The 20,323-nt window shown below is 40.1% G+C and overlaps 1 protein-coding gene across 1 annotated transcript in view; it reads right to left on the bottom strand.

Annotated features, from left to right (window-relative positions):
• The window catches only part of ITK (IL2 inducible T cell kinase), a 75,384-nt gene that overhangs the window by 46,547 nt on the left and 8,514 nt on the right, over positions 1 to 20,323 (bottom strand). The window contains exon 2 of the mRNA XM_005558384.4: positions 284 to 388. Coding sequence (XP_005558441.1) covers positions 284 to 388 — 105 coding nt within the window. The remainder of the gene's footprint in view (positions 1 to 283; positions 389 to 20,323) is intronic.

The following is a 20,323-nucleotide window of genomic DNA, read 5'->3' as shown; positions in this document are numbered from 1 at the left end:
CCACTGCCTCCAGGGTTCAAATGATTCTCCTGTCTCAGCCTCCCGAGTAGCTGGGATAACAGGCACCCACCAGGACGCTAATACAAACATTAGCTTTGTGTTTTTAGTAGAGACGGGGTTTCACCATGTTGGCCAGGCTGGTCTCGAACTCCTGACCTCGTGATTTGCCTGCCTCGGCCTCCCAAAGTGCTGGGATTACAGGCGCGAGCCACTGCACCTGGACGTGACTGAGGATTTTAACCGCGGTCCAGGAAATGGGGAACTACCCACCTGATGGACTTACCTGAAACGGGTATTTATAGTGGCATGGGATGCTGATGTCACTTTTCACAATCTCGACACATTTGATTCGGGACAGCTCAATGGACCCCTTCAGCGTGCGCTTCTTCTGTGGGGAGACAAGCACATCCCATTCATGTAAGAGAGAAGACAATATTTTTGTCCAGATTGCTCCAGAAATCTACTACTAGATAAGATCCACTGAGTTTTTAACAAATTCCAACCCTCCAAACCAAATATCCAAAACTGCCTCTTGGCCCTAAGTGTGGGATAAACACTCTGAGCAGACTGCTGGGAAAACATGCCTTCAGAGTCTTCTTCTTGGTGACAGGCTTCCACTCATTGAGACACTGGGTCATGTACCCCACTGCCCTTGTGACAAATGGCAGCATCGGCAGAACTCGTAGCTGAGATGCGTAGAGAAATCCATGGACACATATGTGACAATTTTCTCTTCTCCATGTCTATCCATGACCATATTAGCATAGTAATTGAGCTGGGGCCTGACCTGGATTGTGGTGCATACCCTTAGCGGCACCTTTTTTTTTTTTTTTTTTTCTGCCTCTGGCTTCTCCATGTCCTTTAATTATCCGCAGTTCCACAATGACACTCCCAAAGGACATTGCTGACTCTGCTCTACAACTACCTCTTCTCCACGTCCTCCCCAACCTCCCCATCAAGTATTACTGGGCCTGTGTCTCATTGTCTTGAAAACTTGCTAGCTGTATTTCCCTGATAACTAATTCACATGATGGTATCTGTGATTTATAATGATGTTACGTGTTACCTATTTCTAAGGATCCTTGTGCTTGGAGAAGGGATCTCAGGGGATTTGATGCCTTACCCAGTGGAACAAATTCCATTGGTGGTCTATCAGACTCCAAGGAAAGATAGTTAGGAAAGTGCTTTTGGATTGAAGAGGCCTTTCACAGGTGCCTAGAATTGAGCTGCCATTGAGAATAGACTTTAATTCAGCTCTGGAACCAGTTGCAAAATACGTCATTATACCCACTACTAGTCAATCCCAAAAGACACGATTCTGAATGTCATAGTCTCAAATGCTGAAATCCTGAAAGATAAAAATCCCTAAAGTCTAAGTCCCTAACGTCTAAAATCTCAAAAATCACGATTAGTGAATTTTCTGTTGTATGCAGGATAGCCTCATTATGTTAGTTGCATCATGTTAGGCAGAACTACTGCTTTATTATTGTCTTCATTTGGAAATTACGTGTGGTTTAAGATGTGTATGGGTGCCAAATCGATGAGGAGTGGACTTGTTGACTTAATTTTAGGTGTCAAATTGACTGGATTAAGGAGTATCTAAAGCTGGACATGGTGGCTCACACCTGTAATCCCAGCACTTTGGGAGACCAACATGGGAAGATCACCTGAGATCAGGAGTTCAAGACCAGCCTAGTGAAACCCCACCTCTACTAAAAATACAAACATTAGCTGGGTGTGGTGGCAGGCGCCTTAATCCCAGCTACTCTGGAGACTGAGGCAGAAGAATTGCTTGAACCTGGGAAGCGGAGGTTGTAGTGAATTGAGATTGTGCTACTTTGCTCCAGTCTAGGCAAAAGAGTAAAATTCTGTCTCAAAAAAAAAAAAAAAAAAAAAAAAAAGACGTGTCTAGATACCTGATAAAGCATTATTTTGGGTGTGTCTGTGAGGGTGTTTACAGAGTAGATTAGTATGTGTATCAGAATGGACGAGGTGGGGGAGATCTGCTATCAGTGTTGGTGGACACCATTGAATTAGCCAGGGACCCAAAAAGAACAAATACTGAAGGCAAATTAGTCTCTCTCTGAGAGTTGGCACAGACTTTTCTTCTGCTGTTTTTGAACCATCTCATTAAAAGACTTAGGTTGTCTATCGTAGTATTTCAGATGACCTGGCTATATAAGCTATTTGTTTTTTTAAAAATTTAAAGGTGAAATATATTGCATATTAGTTTTTTGTTTTAAAAATCAATTTTGTTAAAGTATAATTTACATACAATAAAATTTACCAATGTACATTTCAGAGAGTTTTGACAAATGTATACAGTTGTGTAATAACCTCCGTAATTAAGATACAGGAAAAGAAACAACCAAAATCAGAGCTGAACCAAAGGAGATTGAGACACAAAAAACCATGCAAAAGATCAATGAATCCAGGAGTTGGTTTTTTGAAAAAATTAATAGGATAGATAGGCCACTAGCTATACTCGTAAAGAAGAAAAGAAGGAAGATCCAATTAAACACAACTAGAAATGACAATGAGGATGTTACCACTGACCCCACAGAAATACAAATAATCAAAGAGACTACTATGAACACCTCTGTGCACACATATTAGAAAACCTAGAAGAAATGAATCCATTCCTGGACAACATACACCCTCCCAAGACTGAACCAGGAAGAAATTAATTCCCTGAACAGATCCATAACAAGCTCCAAAATTGAATCAGTAATAAATAGCCTACCACCCAAAAAAAGCCCAGGACCAGATGGATTCACAGCCGAATTCTACCAGATGTACAAAGAAGAGCCAATATAATTCCTACCGAAACCATTCCAAAAAATTGAGGAGAAGCGTCTCCCCCACAGCTTATTCTATGAGGCCAGCATCATCCTGATACCAAAACCTGGCAGAGATACAACAAAAAAGAAAACTTCAGGCCAATATTGATGAACATTGAAGCAAAAATTCTCAACAAAATACTTGCAAACCAAATCCAGCAGCACATCAAAAAGCTAATCCAGCCAGGCGCGGTGGCTCATGCCTGGGTGGCTCATGCCTCCCAGCGCTTTGGGAGGCTGAGGAGGGCGGATCACTTGAGCCCAGGAATTCGAGACTAGCCTGGGCAACATGGTGAAACTCTGTTTCTACAAAAAATTACAAAGATTAACTGGATATGGTGGTGCAAACCTCTAGTCCCAGCTTCTCGGGAGGCTGAGGTGGACAGAAGTTGCAGTTAGCCAAAATCATGACACTGCACTCCAGCATGGGTGACAGAGCAAGACTGACTCAAAAAAAAAAAAAAAAAAAAAAAAGCTAATCCACCATGATCAAGTAGGCTTTAGGGATGCAAGATTGGTTCAACATATGCAAATTAATAAATGTAATTCATCACATAAATAGAAATAAAGGCAAAAACCATGATTATCTCAATAGATACAAAAAAGGCTTGCAATAAAATTCCACATCCCTTCATGTTTAAAACTCTCAGTAAACTAGATATTAATGGAACATAACTCAAAATGATAAGAGCCGTCTATGACAAACCACAGCCAACATCATACTGAATGGGCAAAAGCTGAAGGCATTCCCCTTGAATACCAGCTATTTCTTTAGCTGCTCAAGTTTTGAGCAGCCTTTTTGTCTGCTCAAAACTGTTATACCCATGTGACTGTCCTTAGTATACCTAAGTGTTTATGTTTGCAAAAGAATGTATATTATTACTGCCTATTTTATCGCACACAGTGGCCTATGAAGCATTTCGTCATGTCTTTATACATTTCTCAAATAAATCCACTTTTAAAATGTAAGCAAATGTCTTTTAAAAAAGTTTTAGAATTATTTTTTCCAGAACTATATTTTTGGGAATTTTTATGTTTTGGATTTCAATATCTGGAACTATGGTGTTCAGGATTGTGGCTCAAACCCCATTCTACCTTATTCTTTTAAAGGAGGTAGCAAATGATGGTGAAATGAGCACAAGTTTGGAAAAGCTATGTTCAAAGTAGGTCTCTGCCTCTTATCATAGGAGCTCTGCGACCTTGGGCAATTCATTAAACTTCCCAGAACCCTGGTTTCTACATCCGATAAGTGGGGATAATACTTACCTTTTGAGAGTTGATTGGAGAATAAAATGGGATGATGTAAACAAATTAACTGGCTTATAACAGGTGCCCTCAATAAAGGGTACTTTCCCAATTAAAGAAGTTAAGGAAGCCTTAACTATCGCAAGAGATTTGTGTTATATGAAGGGGCTTGGTTAGTATCCAGGGACCCATTACATCATCAAATTCTCCCGAAGTGAATTCAGTCTTTACTTCCCGTTTTTGGGTCCTCAGCCCGGAAGCTGATCTTTGATTTAGTAGCTGAGGAACACAACTGAGATAAAAAAAATTCAAGATGCCAGAAGCAGACCCTATCAAATACAGGAAAGCTTTGTGGTGTTTGGTTTTTACTTCTTTAAGTAAAAACAACTTTATCCATTTTTTTTTTTTTTTTTTTTTTTGAGACGGAGTCTCGCTCTGTCGCCGGGGCTGGAGTGCAGTGGCAGGATCTCAGCTCACTGCAAGCTCTGCCTCCCGGGTTCACGCCATTCTCCTGCCTCAGCCTCCCGAGTAGCTGGGACTACAGGCGCCCGCCACCTTGCCCGGCTAGTTTTTTGTACTTTTTAGTAGAGACGAGGTTTCACCGTATTAACCAGGATGGTCTCGATCTCCTGACCTCGTGATCCGCCCGTCTCGGCCTCCCAAAGTGCTGGGATCCATTTTTGAAAGTAAGAAATCTATTTATGTTTATTGTGACGAATAAAAACACTATAGAGGCTCAGTATGGTGACTGATGCCTGTAATCCCAGATCTTTTTTTTTTTTTTCTCTTTTTTTGAGACAGAGTCTTGCTCTGTCGCCAGGCTGGAGTGCGGTGGTGCGATCTCGGCTCACTGCAACCTCCGCCTCCCGGGTTCAAGCGATTCTCCTGCCTCAGCCTCTTGAGTAGCTGAGACTACAGATGCCTGCCACCACGCCCAGCTAATTTTTTGTATTTTTAGTAGAGAAGGGGTTTCACCGTGTTAGCCAGTATGGTCTGTATCTCCTGACCTCGTGGTCCACCCACCTCAGCCTCCCAAAGTGCTGGGATTATAGGCGTGAGCCACCGTGCCGGCCCCCAATTTTTTTTGTCTTTTAGTAGAGATGGGGTTTCACCATGTTGCCCAGGGTGGCTTGGAACTCCTGAGCTCAGGCAATCTGCCCGCCTTAGCCTCCCAAAGTGTTGGGATTACAGGCATGAGCCAACATGCCCAGCCAATCCCAGATCTTTGAGAGGCTGAGGTGGGAGGTCGTTTGAGCCCAGGAATTTGAGAGCAGCCTGGGCAACACAGTGAGACAATACAAAAAATTACATAAATTAGCCAAGCCTGGTGGTGTGCGCCTGTAGTCCCAGCTACTTGGGAGGGTGAAGTGGGAGAATCGCTTGGGCCCAAAGTTCCAGGCTGCAGTGAGCTGTGATAGAGCTGGTGGCATCAACTCCAGCCTGTGTGACAGAGCAAGACACTGTTTCAAACAAGCAAACAAACAAAACAAAATACTATAGAGGCATGAGAAGAAAATATTTATAGTGTGTTATTATCCCAACCTTCCCCATAACCCTGAGGTAGCCAAGGTTAATCATTTGGAGTATATTTGTTTTTTCCCTGCACTTTTATAGAGTATATATAAAGGAAAATGAGTGTTTACTCTACTTATCAGTCTAGAACTTGCTTTTGTAGTCTAATGCTAAATTAGGAGACTTGTCTTCCCGCAAAAGCCTCTGCAAACGTGCCCTTTGGGCTCAAACTATCTTCTCATTTAGAGTTAGGAATGCATGCTCTGGTCCTGACCATAATCACAGTTCTTTGGAATGGTTAACCTGTTTTTCACAAATAGTAGAGCACAGCAGAGCTGCCTTTTCAAGAACTGTCTGCAGCTACTGGTAAACAGGCAGCCCGAGCTTGAGGTTGCCGTGTTTTGACTTCTGTTGGGTTCTTTCCTTAGAGCACGTATAGTGAAATAAAAACAACAGGCTCATGGCACGTGACATGACAACACCATTTGCTGACATTTTTGTCTTTGGAACCTACTGTCCTGAGCTCCCTAAGGTCAGAGACCAGGGCATCTTCCCATATACCCAGTGCCCAGCAGTGGCTAGCCCTAAGTGGAGCTTAATTAGCTCAAAACAAAGGGTGTCAGATTGGAGCACAGTTTAAACAATCTTAACCAGATTTAAGGCTAGTAAATTTAGCCATTCAGGAAATATTTATGGAGGGCCAGCCATGAGTGAGGTGCTATTCTGAGTTCAGGAAATGAACTGACGAACATAGTAGACTCTCACAGAACTCGTAGTATACTCGGGAAGGCAGACAAGACAAAGAAGTGCTGGAAAGAGAATAGAACAGTTGATGTGACCGAACTGTGGCCAAGACAGACTTCTCTGGAGAAAGAAAGGGCATTTAAGAAGAGACCAAAAAGTCGAACAGGAGCCATGTGGGAGAAGGTCTAGGGGAGTGAGTATCCTAGGTAGAGCAAGCAGCCAGGGCAAAATCATGGAGTAGAAAAATACTGGATAAGTCTGGCTTGTTAACAGCCTAGCAGCATTGTGATGAGGGCAGACAGTGGAGGCAAATACTAACTGGAATTGTGAATAGGGATAAAAATTCTATGTGAAGTTCTAAAGTGATATTGTCCAATAGAAATGTAACATGAGCCATATATGTAACTTACATTTTTTTTCTACTAGGCACATTCAAAAATGCAAAACATAACAAGTAATAATTTTAACAATATATTTTGTTTAACCTAATATCTAAAATATTATCATTTCAAATTGTTAGGTGATTTCTGACAGAATTTAAAACAGAATTACCATTTGACCCAGCAATCCTATTATTGGGCATATACCCAAAGGAATATACATTATTCTACCATAAAGACACATACACACATATGTTCATCACAGCACTAATCACGATAGCAAAGATATAGAATTAACCTTAATGCCCATTAACAATAGAATGGATAAAGAAACGTGAGGCCAGACGTGGTGGCTCACATCTGTAATCCCAGCACTTTGGGAAGCCACGGCTGCAGATCACTTGAGGCCAGGGGTTCGAGACCAGCCTGGGCAACATGGTGAAACCCCATCTCTACTAAAAACATAAAAATTAGCTGGACGTGATGGTGCACACCTGTAATCTCAGGCACTTGGGTGGCCAAGGCACAAGAATCACTTGAATTCGGGAGGCAGAGTTTGCGGTGAGCTGAGATTGTGCCACTGCATTCCTGCCTGGGTGACAGAGTAAGACTCTGTCTCAAAAAAAAAAAAAAAAAAAAAAAAAAGGAAAGAAAAGAAAAAGAAAATGTGGTACACATACACCATGGAAAATTCTGCAGTCATAGAAAAGTGTGAGATTGTGTCCTTTGCAGCATCATGGGTAAAGCTGGAGGCCATCAGCCCAAGTGAACTAACACAGGAATTGAAAACCAAATACTGCATGTTCTCACTTGTAAGTGGGAGCTAAACAGTGAGCACATATGGGTATAAAGAAGGGCACCACAGACCCCAGCACCTACTCAAGGGTGGAGGGTGAGAATTGAAAAACTGCCTACTGGTACTATGCTTATTACCTGGGTGATGAAATAATCTGTATACCAAACCCCTGCAACATGTAATTTACCTATATAAAAACCTGCACGTGTACCCCTGAACCTAAAATAAAAGTTTAAAAGAAATTAATTTGTATGTTGACCTTGTATCTTTTGACATGGATGAATTTGTTTAATAGTTCTAGTGGGTTTTTAGTAAATTCCTTACAATTTTTTTTGTGTGTGTGTGGAAAATTATGTGGTGTGCCATGAAAAATAGTTCTACTTTTTTATCTCAATCTGGAGAATTTCATTTCGCTTTATAGTATCATTTATCTGGCTAGTACTTGCAGAACAGTGTTGAATAGAGTGTTAAAAGTGGAAATTGGCCGGGCACAGTGGCTAATCCCAAAGTGCTGTAATCCCAGCACTTTGGGAGGTCGAGGCAGGTGGATTACTTGCAGTCAGAAGTTTGAGACCAGCCTAGCTAACATGGTAAAATTTTGTTTCTAAGAAAATACAAAATTTAGCTGGGCATGGTGGTGCACGCCTGTAATCCTAGCTGCTCGGGAGGCTGAGGCAGGAGAATCGCTTGAACCCAGGAGGTGGAAGTTGCAGTGAGTCAAGATTGTGCCACTGTACTCCAGCCTGGGTGACAGAGCAAGACTCCAGAAAAAATAAAAAAAAGTGGAAATTTATGTCTTGTTCCCAAACTTACAGATAAAGCACTCAGTCTTTCACCATTAAGTATAATGTTAGTTGTAGGTTTTCATAGATGACTTTTTGCAAGACTCAAAACTTTTTTTCTATTAATGTACCGGGGGTTTTATCACAATGAGTGTTGGATTTGTCAAATGTTTTTCTTTGTTTATTGAAATTTTCTTTTTGACATTTATTCAAGTAATGTTGTATATTATCTTAATTGACTTCAGGATAGTGAGCCAGCATTGCATTTGTGAGAATAAAATCTTACTTGGTTATAGTATATTAAAAAAATTGTTATCCACAAAAAAATTAATGCGATATTTTTTTTTGTACTTAAGTCTTTGAAATTGTGTATTTTGTGCATATCTCAATTTGCACTTGCCATACTTCAGGTGCTCAGTGGACCCATGTAGCTAGTGGTTACGTTAGTGGACAGCGAGACTCCAAGATTTCCAAGGAGGAGTTCTCCTCCCAACTCACATGGCCTCCTTTGTGCCTGTGCCTTAACAGTCTGTCAGATGAGCTTGCTCTCGGGCTTGCTCTTCTATTGGGATGGATTTCATGTTCCACCATTAACGTCACTCTCATTCCTAAATGAGTGCTTGGGACCCCACCACTACAATCCATCCTGACGGGCTGGTCGGTCTTTCCAAAGACCCTGAGGTTGGTTCTTCTGGCATCTCACAAGATCCAACACTTGGTAAACAGCAGGACCAGCTATGTCCTTCCTAGTTGGTCCCTGGGGAGTGGCCGGTCACTAAGCCCGACACAGTTCAGTCTCTGGGAAAGGGTGATTGCCTATAATCATCCCAAACAACTGTGCTATTTCTGAAAAATGCCAGGGTAAAACTTTCCAAAGAAACCACACAAAAGCCACCAGAGAAAGGGAGAGGCCAAGTACAACCTGCTCTCATTCTTACTTGTTATTCTGTCTGCATTACTTGGGGCGAAAGTCACAGGACCTTGCTTACCCTTGTCTCTTTTCTTGGCCATGTTCAAAGATATGCCGTCCTCATAGTCTAATGTTTCATCCCAAGCATCTGACACGTGTCAGACACAATTCAAGATGCTGATACTTACAAATTTGCACAGGGGTAAGCTTGTGCAATCAGCTTTTATATCTTTTTTCTTTGTATGTTACTGTTTCTCTCTCTCTCTTTTCCCCTTTCTTTTCTTCTTTTCTTTCTTTCCTTCTTTTTTTTCTCTCTCTTTTTTTTTTTTTTAACAAACCCTTGTATCAAGGGCTGACTTTCAATAGATCTCACAGCGAGGGAGCTGCTCTGCTATGTACAAAACCCCAACCCAGAAACAAGTTGTTTACAAATGGGTCAGCATCAGGTTCCCCATAAATGTGCATTGCTTGATAGATAGATGAGGGGGCAGGGTGGCTTTTTATGTTAATATTTTGTATGAAATAGAGCTTGCATTATAAGTTTCAAAGAGAGAAACAGGAAAAAAGTGAAAAGGATATTATTTCTGAACATTTTCTATATTCCAGGCACTCAACATTCCATCCCATTTCGTCACGATCCTATAACATATTATCTCCCCATTTTATAGATGAGAAAATTGAAGTTCACAGAGGCCAACCTTCTTAATACGTAGAAGAGCAGTGTACAAGCTCCACTCTATGACTCCAGAGCCTGTTAACCTAACTACTATGCTTCCTGGCTTAGCGCTTGCTGGGACTTTGCACAGAAGACTATCATTCCCTGAACTCAGCGCTGGAAAATCAATTGCGTGACCCATTTCACCAAGCCGTGGCCTAGCAGAGCTTTGTTTCTGTCCCATTTGGTTGAGCAATGCTTATGCTGGATTGCAAAGGTGGAACACGCTCCCTGGTTCCTCAGAATAGCCACTTCTGTTTGCTCCAACAACATTGGCTCCTTTGCTGTTGGACTAGTCCAGCAGATACGCCGATAAGAAGTTATGTGTCTGCTACTCATGGGAAAAGGACGTCTCCACCTTTCTGAAAAACAGCAGTTTTCAGCTTTCTCCTCTGGTGAGGCAGAGTAGGGGAGAACTGGAGCTTTCAAGTAGGGCAGACTTGGGTTTGCATCCTAACTTCATTCCTTGCCAGCTGTACAACCTGAGGCAAATGTCTCAGCCTCTCAGTTGCTTCGTTTTTCAAAAGTGACATAAGAATAGTCTCTGAATCATTGAGCTAATTAAGATAATTTTTAAAAATTACATAAACCTACTAGCAAGTGCTAGTAGCAATAGTTCATGCCTGTAATCCCAACACTTTGGGAGGCCAAGGAAGGAGGGTCGCCTGAGGTTGGGAGTTCAACAGTCTAGATAACATAGTAAGGCCCTGTCTCTACAAAAAATGTTAAAGAGTTATCCAGGTGTGGTGGTACATGTCTGTAGTCCCAGCTACTCAGGAGGCTGAGGCAGGAGGACCAATTGAGCCTGGAGGGTTGAGGCTGCAGTGAGTCATTATCATGTCCCTGCACTCTGGGTGACAGAGTGAGACACTGTCTCAAACAAACAAAACAAAAAGATATGATCATTACTGTCTCTATGGACAAATTAGTGTCTCGTAAAACACCAGAGCAATTTGCAATGAGCTGTTCCTAGTTCCTACCTCCCCAGCCCATCTTCAGCTAGACCTAACGTCCTTCTACTGTGAAGCTCTGGGAAAGTCTGGAGCTAAGGCCATTAATTTCAAGTCTCCCTGGACCACCTTAAAGCCAGGAAACTGATCCATCCCACACCTGCCTTCTTTTCTCTCTTATTTTCCATAAGACCTCTCACTCATCACTGGCCCACCGTTGGCTGGCTTTCTCCGCCTCAGCATTTCACACTGTGGGTTACCATGTGGCTGGATGTGCTATGAGGAAAACAATTTCACTTCCTTTAAAGTCTGCCATTTTAAAATAGTAACACCCTGGCCAGCCAAATGAAAAAAGTGAGAATTTTCAAAAGGAAAGAAGGAAAGGAACAAAGAAGGAAAGAAAAGAAAAGAAAAAGAATTATACTCACACACAGTTTTCAGAGGGCAATTTAGGATCATCTATTAAAATGTATTTTCTCATAAGAAACTATTAAGAGCAGACACCTGTGTGGGTGATCCTGGGGGTTGGGAGTAGGGAGTGGGAAGAAAGCTTTCTTTCTTTCTTTCTTTCTTTTTTTTCTTAAGAGGTAGGGTCTTTCTCTGTTGCCCAGACTGTCCTTGAACTCCTGGTCTCAAGCAATCCACCCACCTTGGCCTCCCAAGGAGCTTTTCTTTTTACCTTGTATCCTTCTATACTCTTTGAATATTTTGCCATGAACATGTATTTATTTTCTTATATTAAAAACAATTAACTAAAATGAATAAATACATTTCTCTGATCAGATTTATTCTATGGAAACATTTGTTCAAAATATATAAAGATATAATAAAAAGGATGTTCACAGCAGCATTATTTATTACACTAAAATAAACTGGAGAAACTTAAATTCCATCAATAGACAAATGGTTAAATTAGTTATGGTTCATCCATTCTGTGACTACTCTGTAACCATTAACAGATAATAAAGTTCGTCTATACGGAGGGACAAAAGTATACACCAAATGTTAAAGAGTAGATTTAAAGCAACAGATGGAGCATCATCCCATTTTTGGAAGAAGAGATTATATATTAGCATATGCAATATCCAAAGAAATAATACAAGAAGAAAAGCATTCCAAGCTACTAACACTGGTTCTTTGTGGTGGGTTCCACTGTGGCAGAATTTTACAAACTTATATATTCTTATGATATTTGAAGTTTTTACAGAGAGTGTGAAGCAGGAGGAAAAGCAGGGAAATGAAAATAATGTTTTAATACTGTCGGAAGTTTTAAAAACATCACAGTGTCAACTCGGATGATTATGGGAGAGGAATAGGGGTATGCATCAAATGCTGGGTGTGCAAGATGATGCACACCCTTGTAACCGCATAACCCCATTAGCGGTGAGCAGCAGCTAGAGAGCACCTGCCACCTGCTCATCTACATCCATGGGGGCTCAAGTTCATGACAGTATCTCTCATGTTCTTCTTGAGGGATAGCCATTTTCTTCATAGATTCTAATAAAGTAATTCAGTGTGCTTTTATATGGATATATTTATCTTATAAGTGAAATGATAACTCAGGAATAATGTCCAAGCCCCATTCTTACTAGATGAAGGTAACATGATCCTAGCATGATGAAAACATGTGTGTTTGGATTTTCTTATAAAAGGGAGAAGAGAGAAATGGATTTATGTGGAAATTAAGAGCAGGAACTAACTGATATTTTCCAAGCATAAAGTAGATTCTCAAGGCATCCTCTGTATTGTTCTCTTGGCATCTCTAAGCTGTGAATGTTCCTTCGAAGACCTTCCTCCCAGAATAAGAAATAGGAAATGTTTAATGATTTTGAAAGAACGTATTTTTTGTGTCTTCTTTTTAAGCGCTGAAGGACCAGTAGCCAAAATACATAAGTGCATAACAACTTCATCGCATTTCAGGAAATAACTCCTTGCATTGAGGTGATGTTCAATTAATATTTGTTAATTGATTGAAGGAATAGCAAGTAAAACCAAGTATGCAGCAGAAAATGTTATCGTGAACCCTATGACAAAACTCTTAATGGAAATAATTTGGAATAAGATTTCCAGAAAAATTGGTAGGTGGATAAAAATCTCTTGACAATGAAAATGTAGGTTAAAACTAGTCTGCTCAAAGTGTTTAGCTGGTAGATAAAGAGCTCCTATAAATTAAATAAAATACTAATAAACTTATAGGAAAATGAGCAAAAGGAATATAAATATTTAAGCATATGGAAAGATGCTTAATGTCACTATAACAACAGAAATGCAAATAAATTATACTTAGGTACTATTTTTTAAACCCCTATCAGATAAGCAAAGATCAAAACGTAAGATAATGGTGTTGGTGAGGTTTTGAGAAAACAGGCTTCTCACATGTGGCCCTGGGGAATGTTCATTGGTACAACTTCTGTAGAGAGTAATTTGCTCGTAGTCAACAAAATAACAGATGCAAATATCCTTTGACTCAGCAATTCCACTTCTAGAAATGTTTTCAACAGACTGGAGCTTCTCAACCTCAGCATTATTGACATTTTGGGCTGAATAATTCTTTGTTGTGAGTCTGTTCTGTGAATTGTAGGATATTCAGCAGCACCCTCAGCTTCTACCCACTAGATGTTGATTGCACCCTCCTCCCCACTTATAACAACCAAAAATTTCCCCAGGCTTTGTCAAATGTCCCCTGGTGGGCAAAATCACCTTTGGTTGAGAATCACTGTTATAAACATATTTATGGAAAATGACACATCTACAAGGCTATTCATTTCTCATTGTGCATGATAACAAAAAACTGGAAATGGATGAACCATCACTAAAAGAAATTTTTCATGCATGCAATGAAGTATTATGCAACCATAACCAGAATGAAGGGTATCTTTGTGTATCCATGTGGATTAATCTCCAGGATACATTGTTAACCAACTAAAAGAAAGGTTAAGAAGTGTGTGCAGAGTATGTTACTACTATTTAAAAAGGAAGGAAAGAAGAATGTTTATTTGTATTACAAGTATTTGTATAAAGTATTGTTGGAAAAATTTATAAGAAATTAACTATCATGGTTGCTGTGATGTAGGACAGCAATGTGACTTGGGACAAGGATAGGAGATTTGTTACTGCATAACATTTTGCAACTTTTTAAAAAAAATTATTGAAATGTGCCACATGGCAAAACCCCGTATCTAAAAAAAATTAAAATAAAAATAAAATTTTGTGAATGCATTATCTCTTTAAGAATTAAAAATTAGTCTACATTTTTCACAAGATTGCCAAACAAAAGTGACTATTAATACACAGATATGAAGTCCAGCAGGCACAGACGCAAGGGGACAAGGATTCATTCCAACAGCAGTTAATTATGCATTAGGAACCAGTTATATAAATCTGAAACACAGTTGGAAAGCAATGTGAACAACACTAACTTCATGTTATTGAGGTTTACAATGAGCTTGTTTGGAATTAGAACAGCCTTTTCTTGGATTCAGAGAAATTTGGGTTCAGTTTGTGGCAGAAGGCACATTTGCTTGCTGTGCTCTGGCAGAACGTGGGGGCCTGAGATCTCTTTTGACCATCTTCCCTGCTCCTCTGTGCTTATATCTATTAACGGCAAAAACCACAATTACTTTTGCACCAGTCCGAGATCTTCAAGTGCCCTAGACTCTGCGCATCACCTCTGTATCTTCAAATGTCCAGTGGAGGTTATTACATTTCACTCTTGAAACTACTTAAAAGCAAATTATAATGAATCATGATTCACACTGCTATCCCAAGGATTCAGTGCTCCCAGGCTTCGGTTTGCAACCTAGCCTGGCAATTTCCACCATACCCTACTTCCCTCAAATAGTATTGTCTGCTTAATAGTATTCTTTCAATTGACTTATTTTTTCCACATAAACAAATTTATTCTAGGAGGAAACTGTAAACCACCACCATAAATTTTAAAACACTTATTTCGAATATAAATTGTAGTAGATACATAACTATTAAAGACATGTTAAAACCAGATTTGTCCGTGTGCCATCTTGTGTGCTCCTGGTAGTACCCCACTTTGGGAAACACCACATTGGGTCATTGTCATGGAAGTGGCCTCAACACGGATTGTGGAAAAGGGTGAGGTTTGGTGTTAGCACCCTCAATCTCCCTTTCTGGGTCACTTCGCTGGGCTAATACTTTCCTCCTGGTACTCCTTGTATTACCACTTCGGATATAGCGTTCCCATAATGTTATTCCCAAAAAAGGCTCAATAAGTGGTCGATGCTGTTATTAGTTGTTAATCTGGAAAACTAGATAGTGCTGAGGTGGATACAGCCTCTTTCCTTGTCAGAGGCCACCCCAGGAACAGATTCTCAGGTTTACAAGCCCAGGAACTCATGTTTGTCAGCCTACAGAGTCCAGGTGAATGGAAATATACTCTGCAAAGTCACCAAAGACTGGTGAATTCACAAACTCGCAGCGAGAAGCTGGCTGAGATGCTTGCAATCATGAAGGTAAGTAGAATTACCTTCTCGCAAAACGTAATTCTACTTAGGTAACCACAAAGATATCAGGAAAGCTCTCACTAATGTGTAGTAGGAGCAAAGTGTAGGGAATCCTTACATCCTAAGGCATGCTGTTGCCTTTACACTTTTCACTTTGCTTCCTTGGGAAAATTACTTACTGTCCTCATAGCTCCATTGCTTCCTCACTAAAACAAAATTTTACTTTTATCTCGTTCAAAGAATTGTAAGGAGGAAATGAGAAAATACTTAACAAAGTGTTCAGTCCTCTTCTTGTAGTAATGCTATTTTTTTTTTTTAATTGTTGCTGTTGATGATGTTTGTGCTGTCTTTCGAGTAAGTCTGCTGGGCAACCCGGAGCAAGCCTGCTGGTCCCGACTCAACACCTCTATTGGACTGTGTTAGAAACTCACCAAAAAATCCTTGCCCCAACTCTGCCTTTTCAGCTTCTATTATAAGACTTATCAGACCCAAACAAGCTTAGATCTGAAAATGTCCATTGAAGAACATTTAATCCAACTTTTAATATTTGTCCTATATGTGTAACCTAAATAAAGATACTTAGCTTCTTTAAACCTCAGCCTTCTCAAAAATTACATGGGGATAACAATAGGATAACATAATGAATGTGGGTATTGTGAATATTTATGATATAAGACATATAAAACACTTAACCCTGATGCTCTGAAACACAAAGAGAACTCATTAAATATTGGCTGTTATTATTTCAGATTTTATATTGGTTACACATGAAATGTCCGACTTGATTTTCAGGGGACATTCTTGGGGTCATGCTTGTATTTTGACAACATGCTTTCTCATGAGCCACACAGTTATTAATCACCTTAAAGGTGTTACTTCCTGAAAAGGTTTCTATGTTTGGCTAATCTCCATCACTTTTTGTGAATTCCTGCTATCATTGGCAGAGATATCCAATTTCCACTTAAAAAAAAAAAATAGAGATAGGGTGTCACTCTGTAGCCCAGGCTGGCGTGCAGTGGTGCAATCATAGTTCACTGCAGCCTTGAACTCCTGGGCTTAAGTAATCCCTCACCTTAGCTTCCCAAAGAGCGGGACTATAGGTGTGCACCACCATGCCCAGCTAATTTTTTTATTTTTTGTTTTTGTGGAGATGGGATCTCACTATGTTACCCAGGCTGGTCTCAAACTCCTGCCCTCAAGCAATCCTCTCACTCTGGTCTCCCAAAGTGTTGGCATTACAAATGTGAGCCAAGTTTCCACAGTTTTAAACTGGAAGAGTCTTTAGAAATCATTCAGTCCAACTTTATGTTAGAGATGAGGACAATGAGGCTTCAAGGTGACTTTCTAAATTGGCTCTTGTCTTTTCATTTCTACTATTGAATTTACACCCTGAGGAGACGGGTCAGAGTTGGAAGATACCTTGTAGATCCCTGAAAGTCAGGGACAGGCCAAGGGACATGGGGGTCCGGGCAGTTGCCCTGCCCTGCTTCAAGCAGAGAACTTCCACTTCTTTCTGTTTTATATTTGGCGATAGTGATGACTTGTAAAATTTTATATTAAAATGTTTTTTAAAGTTTGAAAAAGCACTGATCCAGCCGAATCCTTTAATTTTAGGACAAGAAAGCTAAATCCCAGAGAGAACAAAGAATTAGCCAGGTGACTTGGGTCCAAATCTCTTTTCTTTTTTTAAAAAATTTTTCTTTTTTAATTTTTTTATTATTATACTTTAAGTTCTAGGGTACATGTGCATAACGTGCAGGTTTGTTACATATGTATACTTGTGCCATGTTGGTGTGCTGCACCTATCAACTCGTCAGCACCCATCAACTCGTCATTTACATCAGGTATAACTCCCAATGCAATCCCTCCCCTCTCCCCCCTCCCCATAATAGGCCTCGGTGTGTGATGTTCCCCTTCCTGAGTCAAAGTGATCTCATTGTTCAGTTCCTACCTATGAGTGAGAACACGCGATGTTTGGTTTTCTGTTCTTGCGATAGTTTGCCGAGAATGATGGTTTCCAGCTGCACCCATGTCCCTACAAAGGACACAAACTCATCCTTTTTTATGGCTGCATAGTATTCAATGGTGTATATGTGCCACATTTTCTTAATCCAGTCTATCACTGATGGACATTTGGGTTGATTCCAAGTCTTTGCTATTGTGAATAGTGCCGCGATGACCATACGTGTGCGTGTGTCTTTATAGCAGCATGCAAATCTCTTTTCTGTGAGGTTGCTCTGTTGTTCCTTGCTCACCTCATCCCACTTTTCTGGAATTGCAGCCTGAGAATTTCAGTGTCATAGGCCCTGTCTAAAATTAAAACTAACTTCTATGGAACAGTCAAAAGTGGCTCCTGTGACACCTTCTTGTATTTCATTTGCTCCTTGATAAGGTGTTTCATGACCTAACCCAAAGAACTCATTCATGGGAACCTTTCAGACCACCCCCACTCTGTGACGTCAGTTCGAGGATTCAGCTTTTGCAGAGTAGGAGACCCTCTGGCACCGCTTAAATCCAACTATGCAGGTGGTGGGTTCATCTACATACATGTGACACTGACTTTAAATCAAATCATCTCACCTATGTGTAAAAGATTACACATTTTGCCCTCTCACTACAACATTCAAAATGGGGTACTTGAAAATCACAACAGTGTGATTCTTTTGTTTCTATTAGTTCCTTTTTAGAAACATAATCTTCTCTAATGGTTCTGCTAACAAATACGGTGCCGCTTTTTGTGGCCCATGCACTGCTTCTTCAATCTCTTTGGAAGATGATCTAGCAACAAATGATCAAGACCAGAAAATCTTCTTATCCTGTGACACAATTATCCTATTTGGGGCACTCTATCCTAAGAAGCTGATTTTTAAAATAAGACAGCCCTATATTATGTTTACTTATTATTATTATTATTTTTTTTTGGTGTTTTCATTATACCTGGAAACACTCTGAATGTTGAACCATAGCTGACAGATAAGTTCATCTATTCCCCCACGTATGTAAAATAGATAAGCATGTTCTTGCAATGAACTGACTCAACCATTAAAAAATCATATATATGAAAAATGATTACTTTGGAGGCAATGTAGATATATGGAAATACATTTACATAAAAGAATAAATGAAAAAGTAGAATATAAAATTGTCATGCATTATGATTATAACTCTGCAAAAGATATGTCTGCACGAGAGAAAAGACCAGTGCTGACACAGATAGTAAATTGATGTCTTCAGACCAGATTATAGAAAACATTCTGAAAGTACTTGGTTCATTAATTTTTTTGACAATATGAGGATCGGAAGATTCCTTACTCTGTCTTGAGATCAATCAAAGCTGATTTAACTAAATTCTAATTTGGTTTCAGTCTTTGCTGCTACAGTTTGTCTGAGCTCAGTGTTGCTCCTGACCCAGGTTATACACCAGGCACTTTCCTATCAAAACACGGAGTGAGATGATTCTGGACAAAGTACCCCCAGGAAGAAGGATGCCACAAGAAAGTTAAAACGTAAGACAACTGAAGAACAATTCATAGGATGGGACACTACACAATGGCCCAGGAGACCACTGCAGTAGACTCTACCTGGCTTCCTGGCTGGCTTCTATTCTTGGCCATTGTACAATCTGCTGACCCCAAAGCTGTCAGCTCACTTCTAGACGGATGGAATCACCCCCACTGCTTCAACCTTGGAAACTTTTCATTGGCGTTGGAATAAAATCCAAACTCCTTGCCATGATCCACAAGGGCCTGCAGAGTTTGGCTTCTGCCCCTCATCTTGTGCCCCACTCTTGAACTCTGCATGTTCAAATCTCTGTTCCTCACACAAGCCAAGCCTTTTCCTACCTCAGGGTCTTTGTTCTTGCAGTTCCCCCTGCCCAGAACACTCTTTCCCATTTCTTTATTTAACTAGTTCTTTCCTCAAATTTCAGTTTAGCTATAAATTCCTTCTCTGACCACCCTTCCTCCCAGTTCAGCCCCAGTGGCTGCCTGGTCTTGCCATAGAACCTACCACATTCTCTATCTGCTCTATGCAGTTATACACTTGCTTGCTGTCTGTCTCATCTCCTGGAATGCAAGCTGTTAGGTTGGTGCACAAGTAATTGACCTCAATTAAAACCTCAATTACTTCTGCACCAATGTAAGACACCTGCCTCCATTACTTACCACTGTGTTCCTCACATCTAGCACAGTGCCTGGCACAGAGTAGCTATTTGCAAAATGTTTGCTGAACAAATGACTAAATCTAAATGTACCAAAACAGAAACATTTCCTTGATACAGAGTCAATGAAAAACAGACAAACAAACAAAAACCCCAAAACCAATAATACTAATAAAAATTTGGCACAATATATGAAGTTTGGGGGAAAAAAACTCTATAGTTGAATTTTTATAACAAACAGTTATAATTTCTGTGACTTTTTAAATATCAAAAAAGGAAAAATACAATGAGAAGCCTGCTTATAAATACCTTTAGGTTAATAGGAATTATACGGCAACATAAGACGTAAGAACCTGTATCTAGCTCTTATTCTATTAAAATACAGAAAACTTTTACTAAATTTCAAGAAACTGAACAGACCGTTGATCCAAAAGGGGACTTTTATATGCATGGGAAGGCATTACAGACCTGTTTTCTCCTCAGGATCACTTTTAGCGAGGCCTCTGAGTGTCATGAAGCCAAACCCAAACTGACCTCTGGATGAAAATTACTTCCTGGAAGGTCTACTTTTTCCAGTAGGTCTCATAATTCACTGATGAATGGAGGAACGTATTATCAGTTGGTTCAGAAAATGAGGGTGGAATGAGGATTTACTATTTGGTTCATCAACATTTGAGAAGAGCTTTAGTACAGTTTTTTGTAGACATGATTTCCGAGTTTGATATTTACATATCTTGTTTTACATGGAGCTTGTAGTTCAAGAAACTGAGCTCTTCTTTCTTTCTTTCTTTCTTTTTTTTTTTTTTGAGACAGCT

The sequence above is a fragment of the Macaca fascicularis genome, chromosome 6 (assembly GCF_037993035.2).
Source record: "Macaca fascicularis isolate 582-1 chromosome 6, T2T-MFA8v1.1".
NCBI lineage: Eukaryota > Metazoa > Chordata > Mammalia > Primates > Cercopithecidae > Macaca > Macaca fascicularis.
Note: the sequence above shows the minus strand (reverse complement) of the source record. Positions and strands in the feature narration are given on the sequence as shown.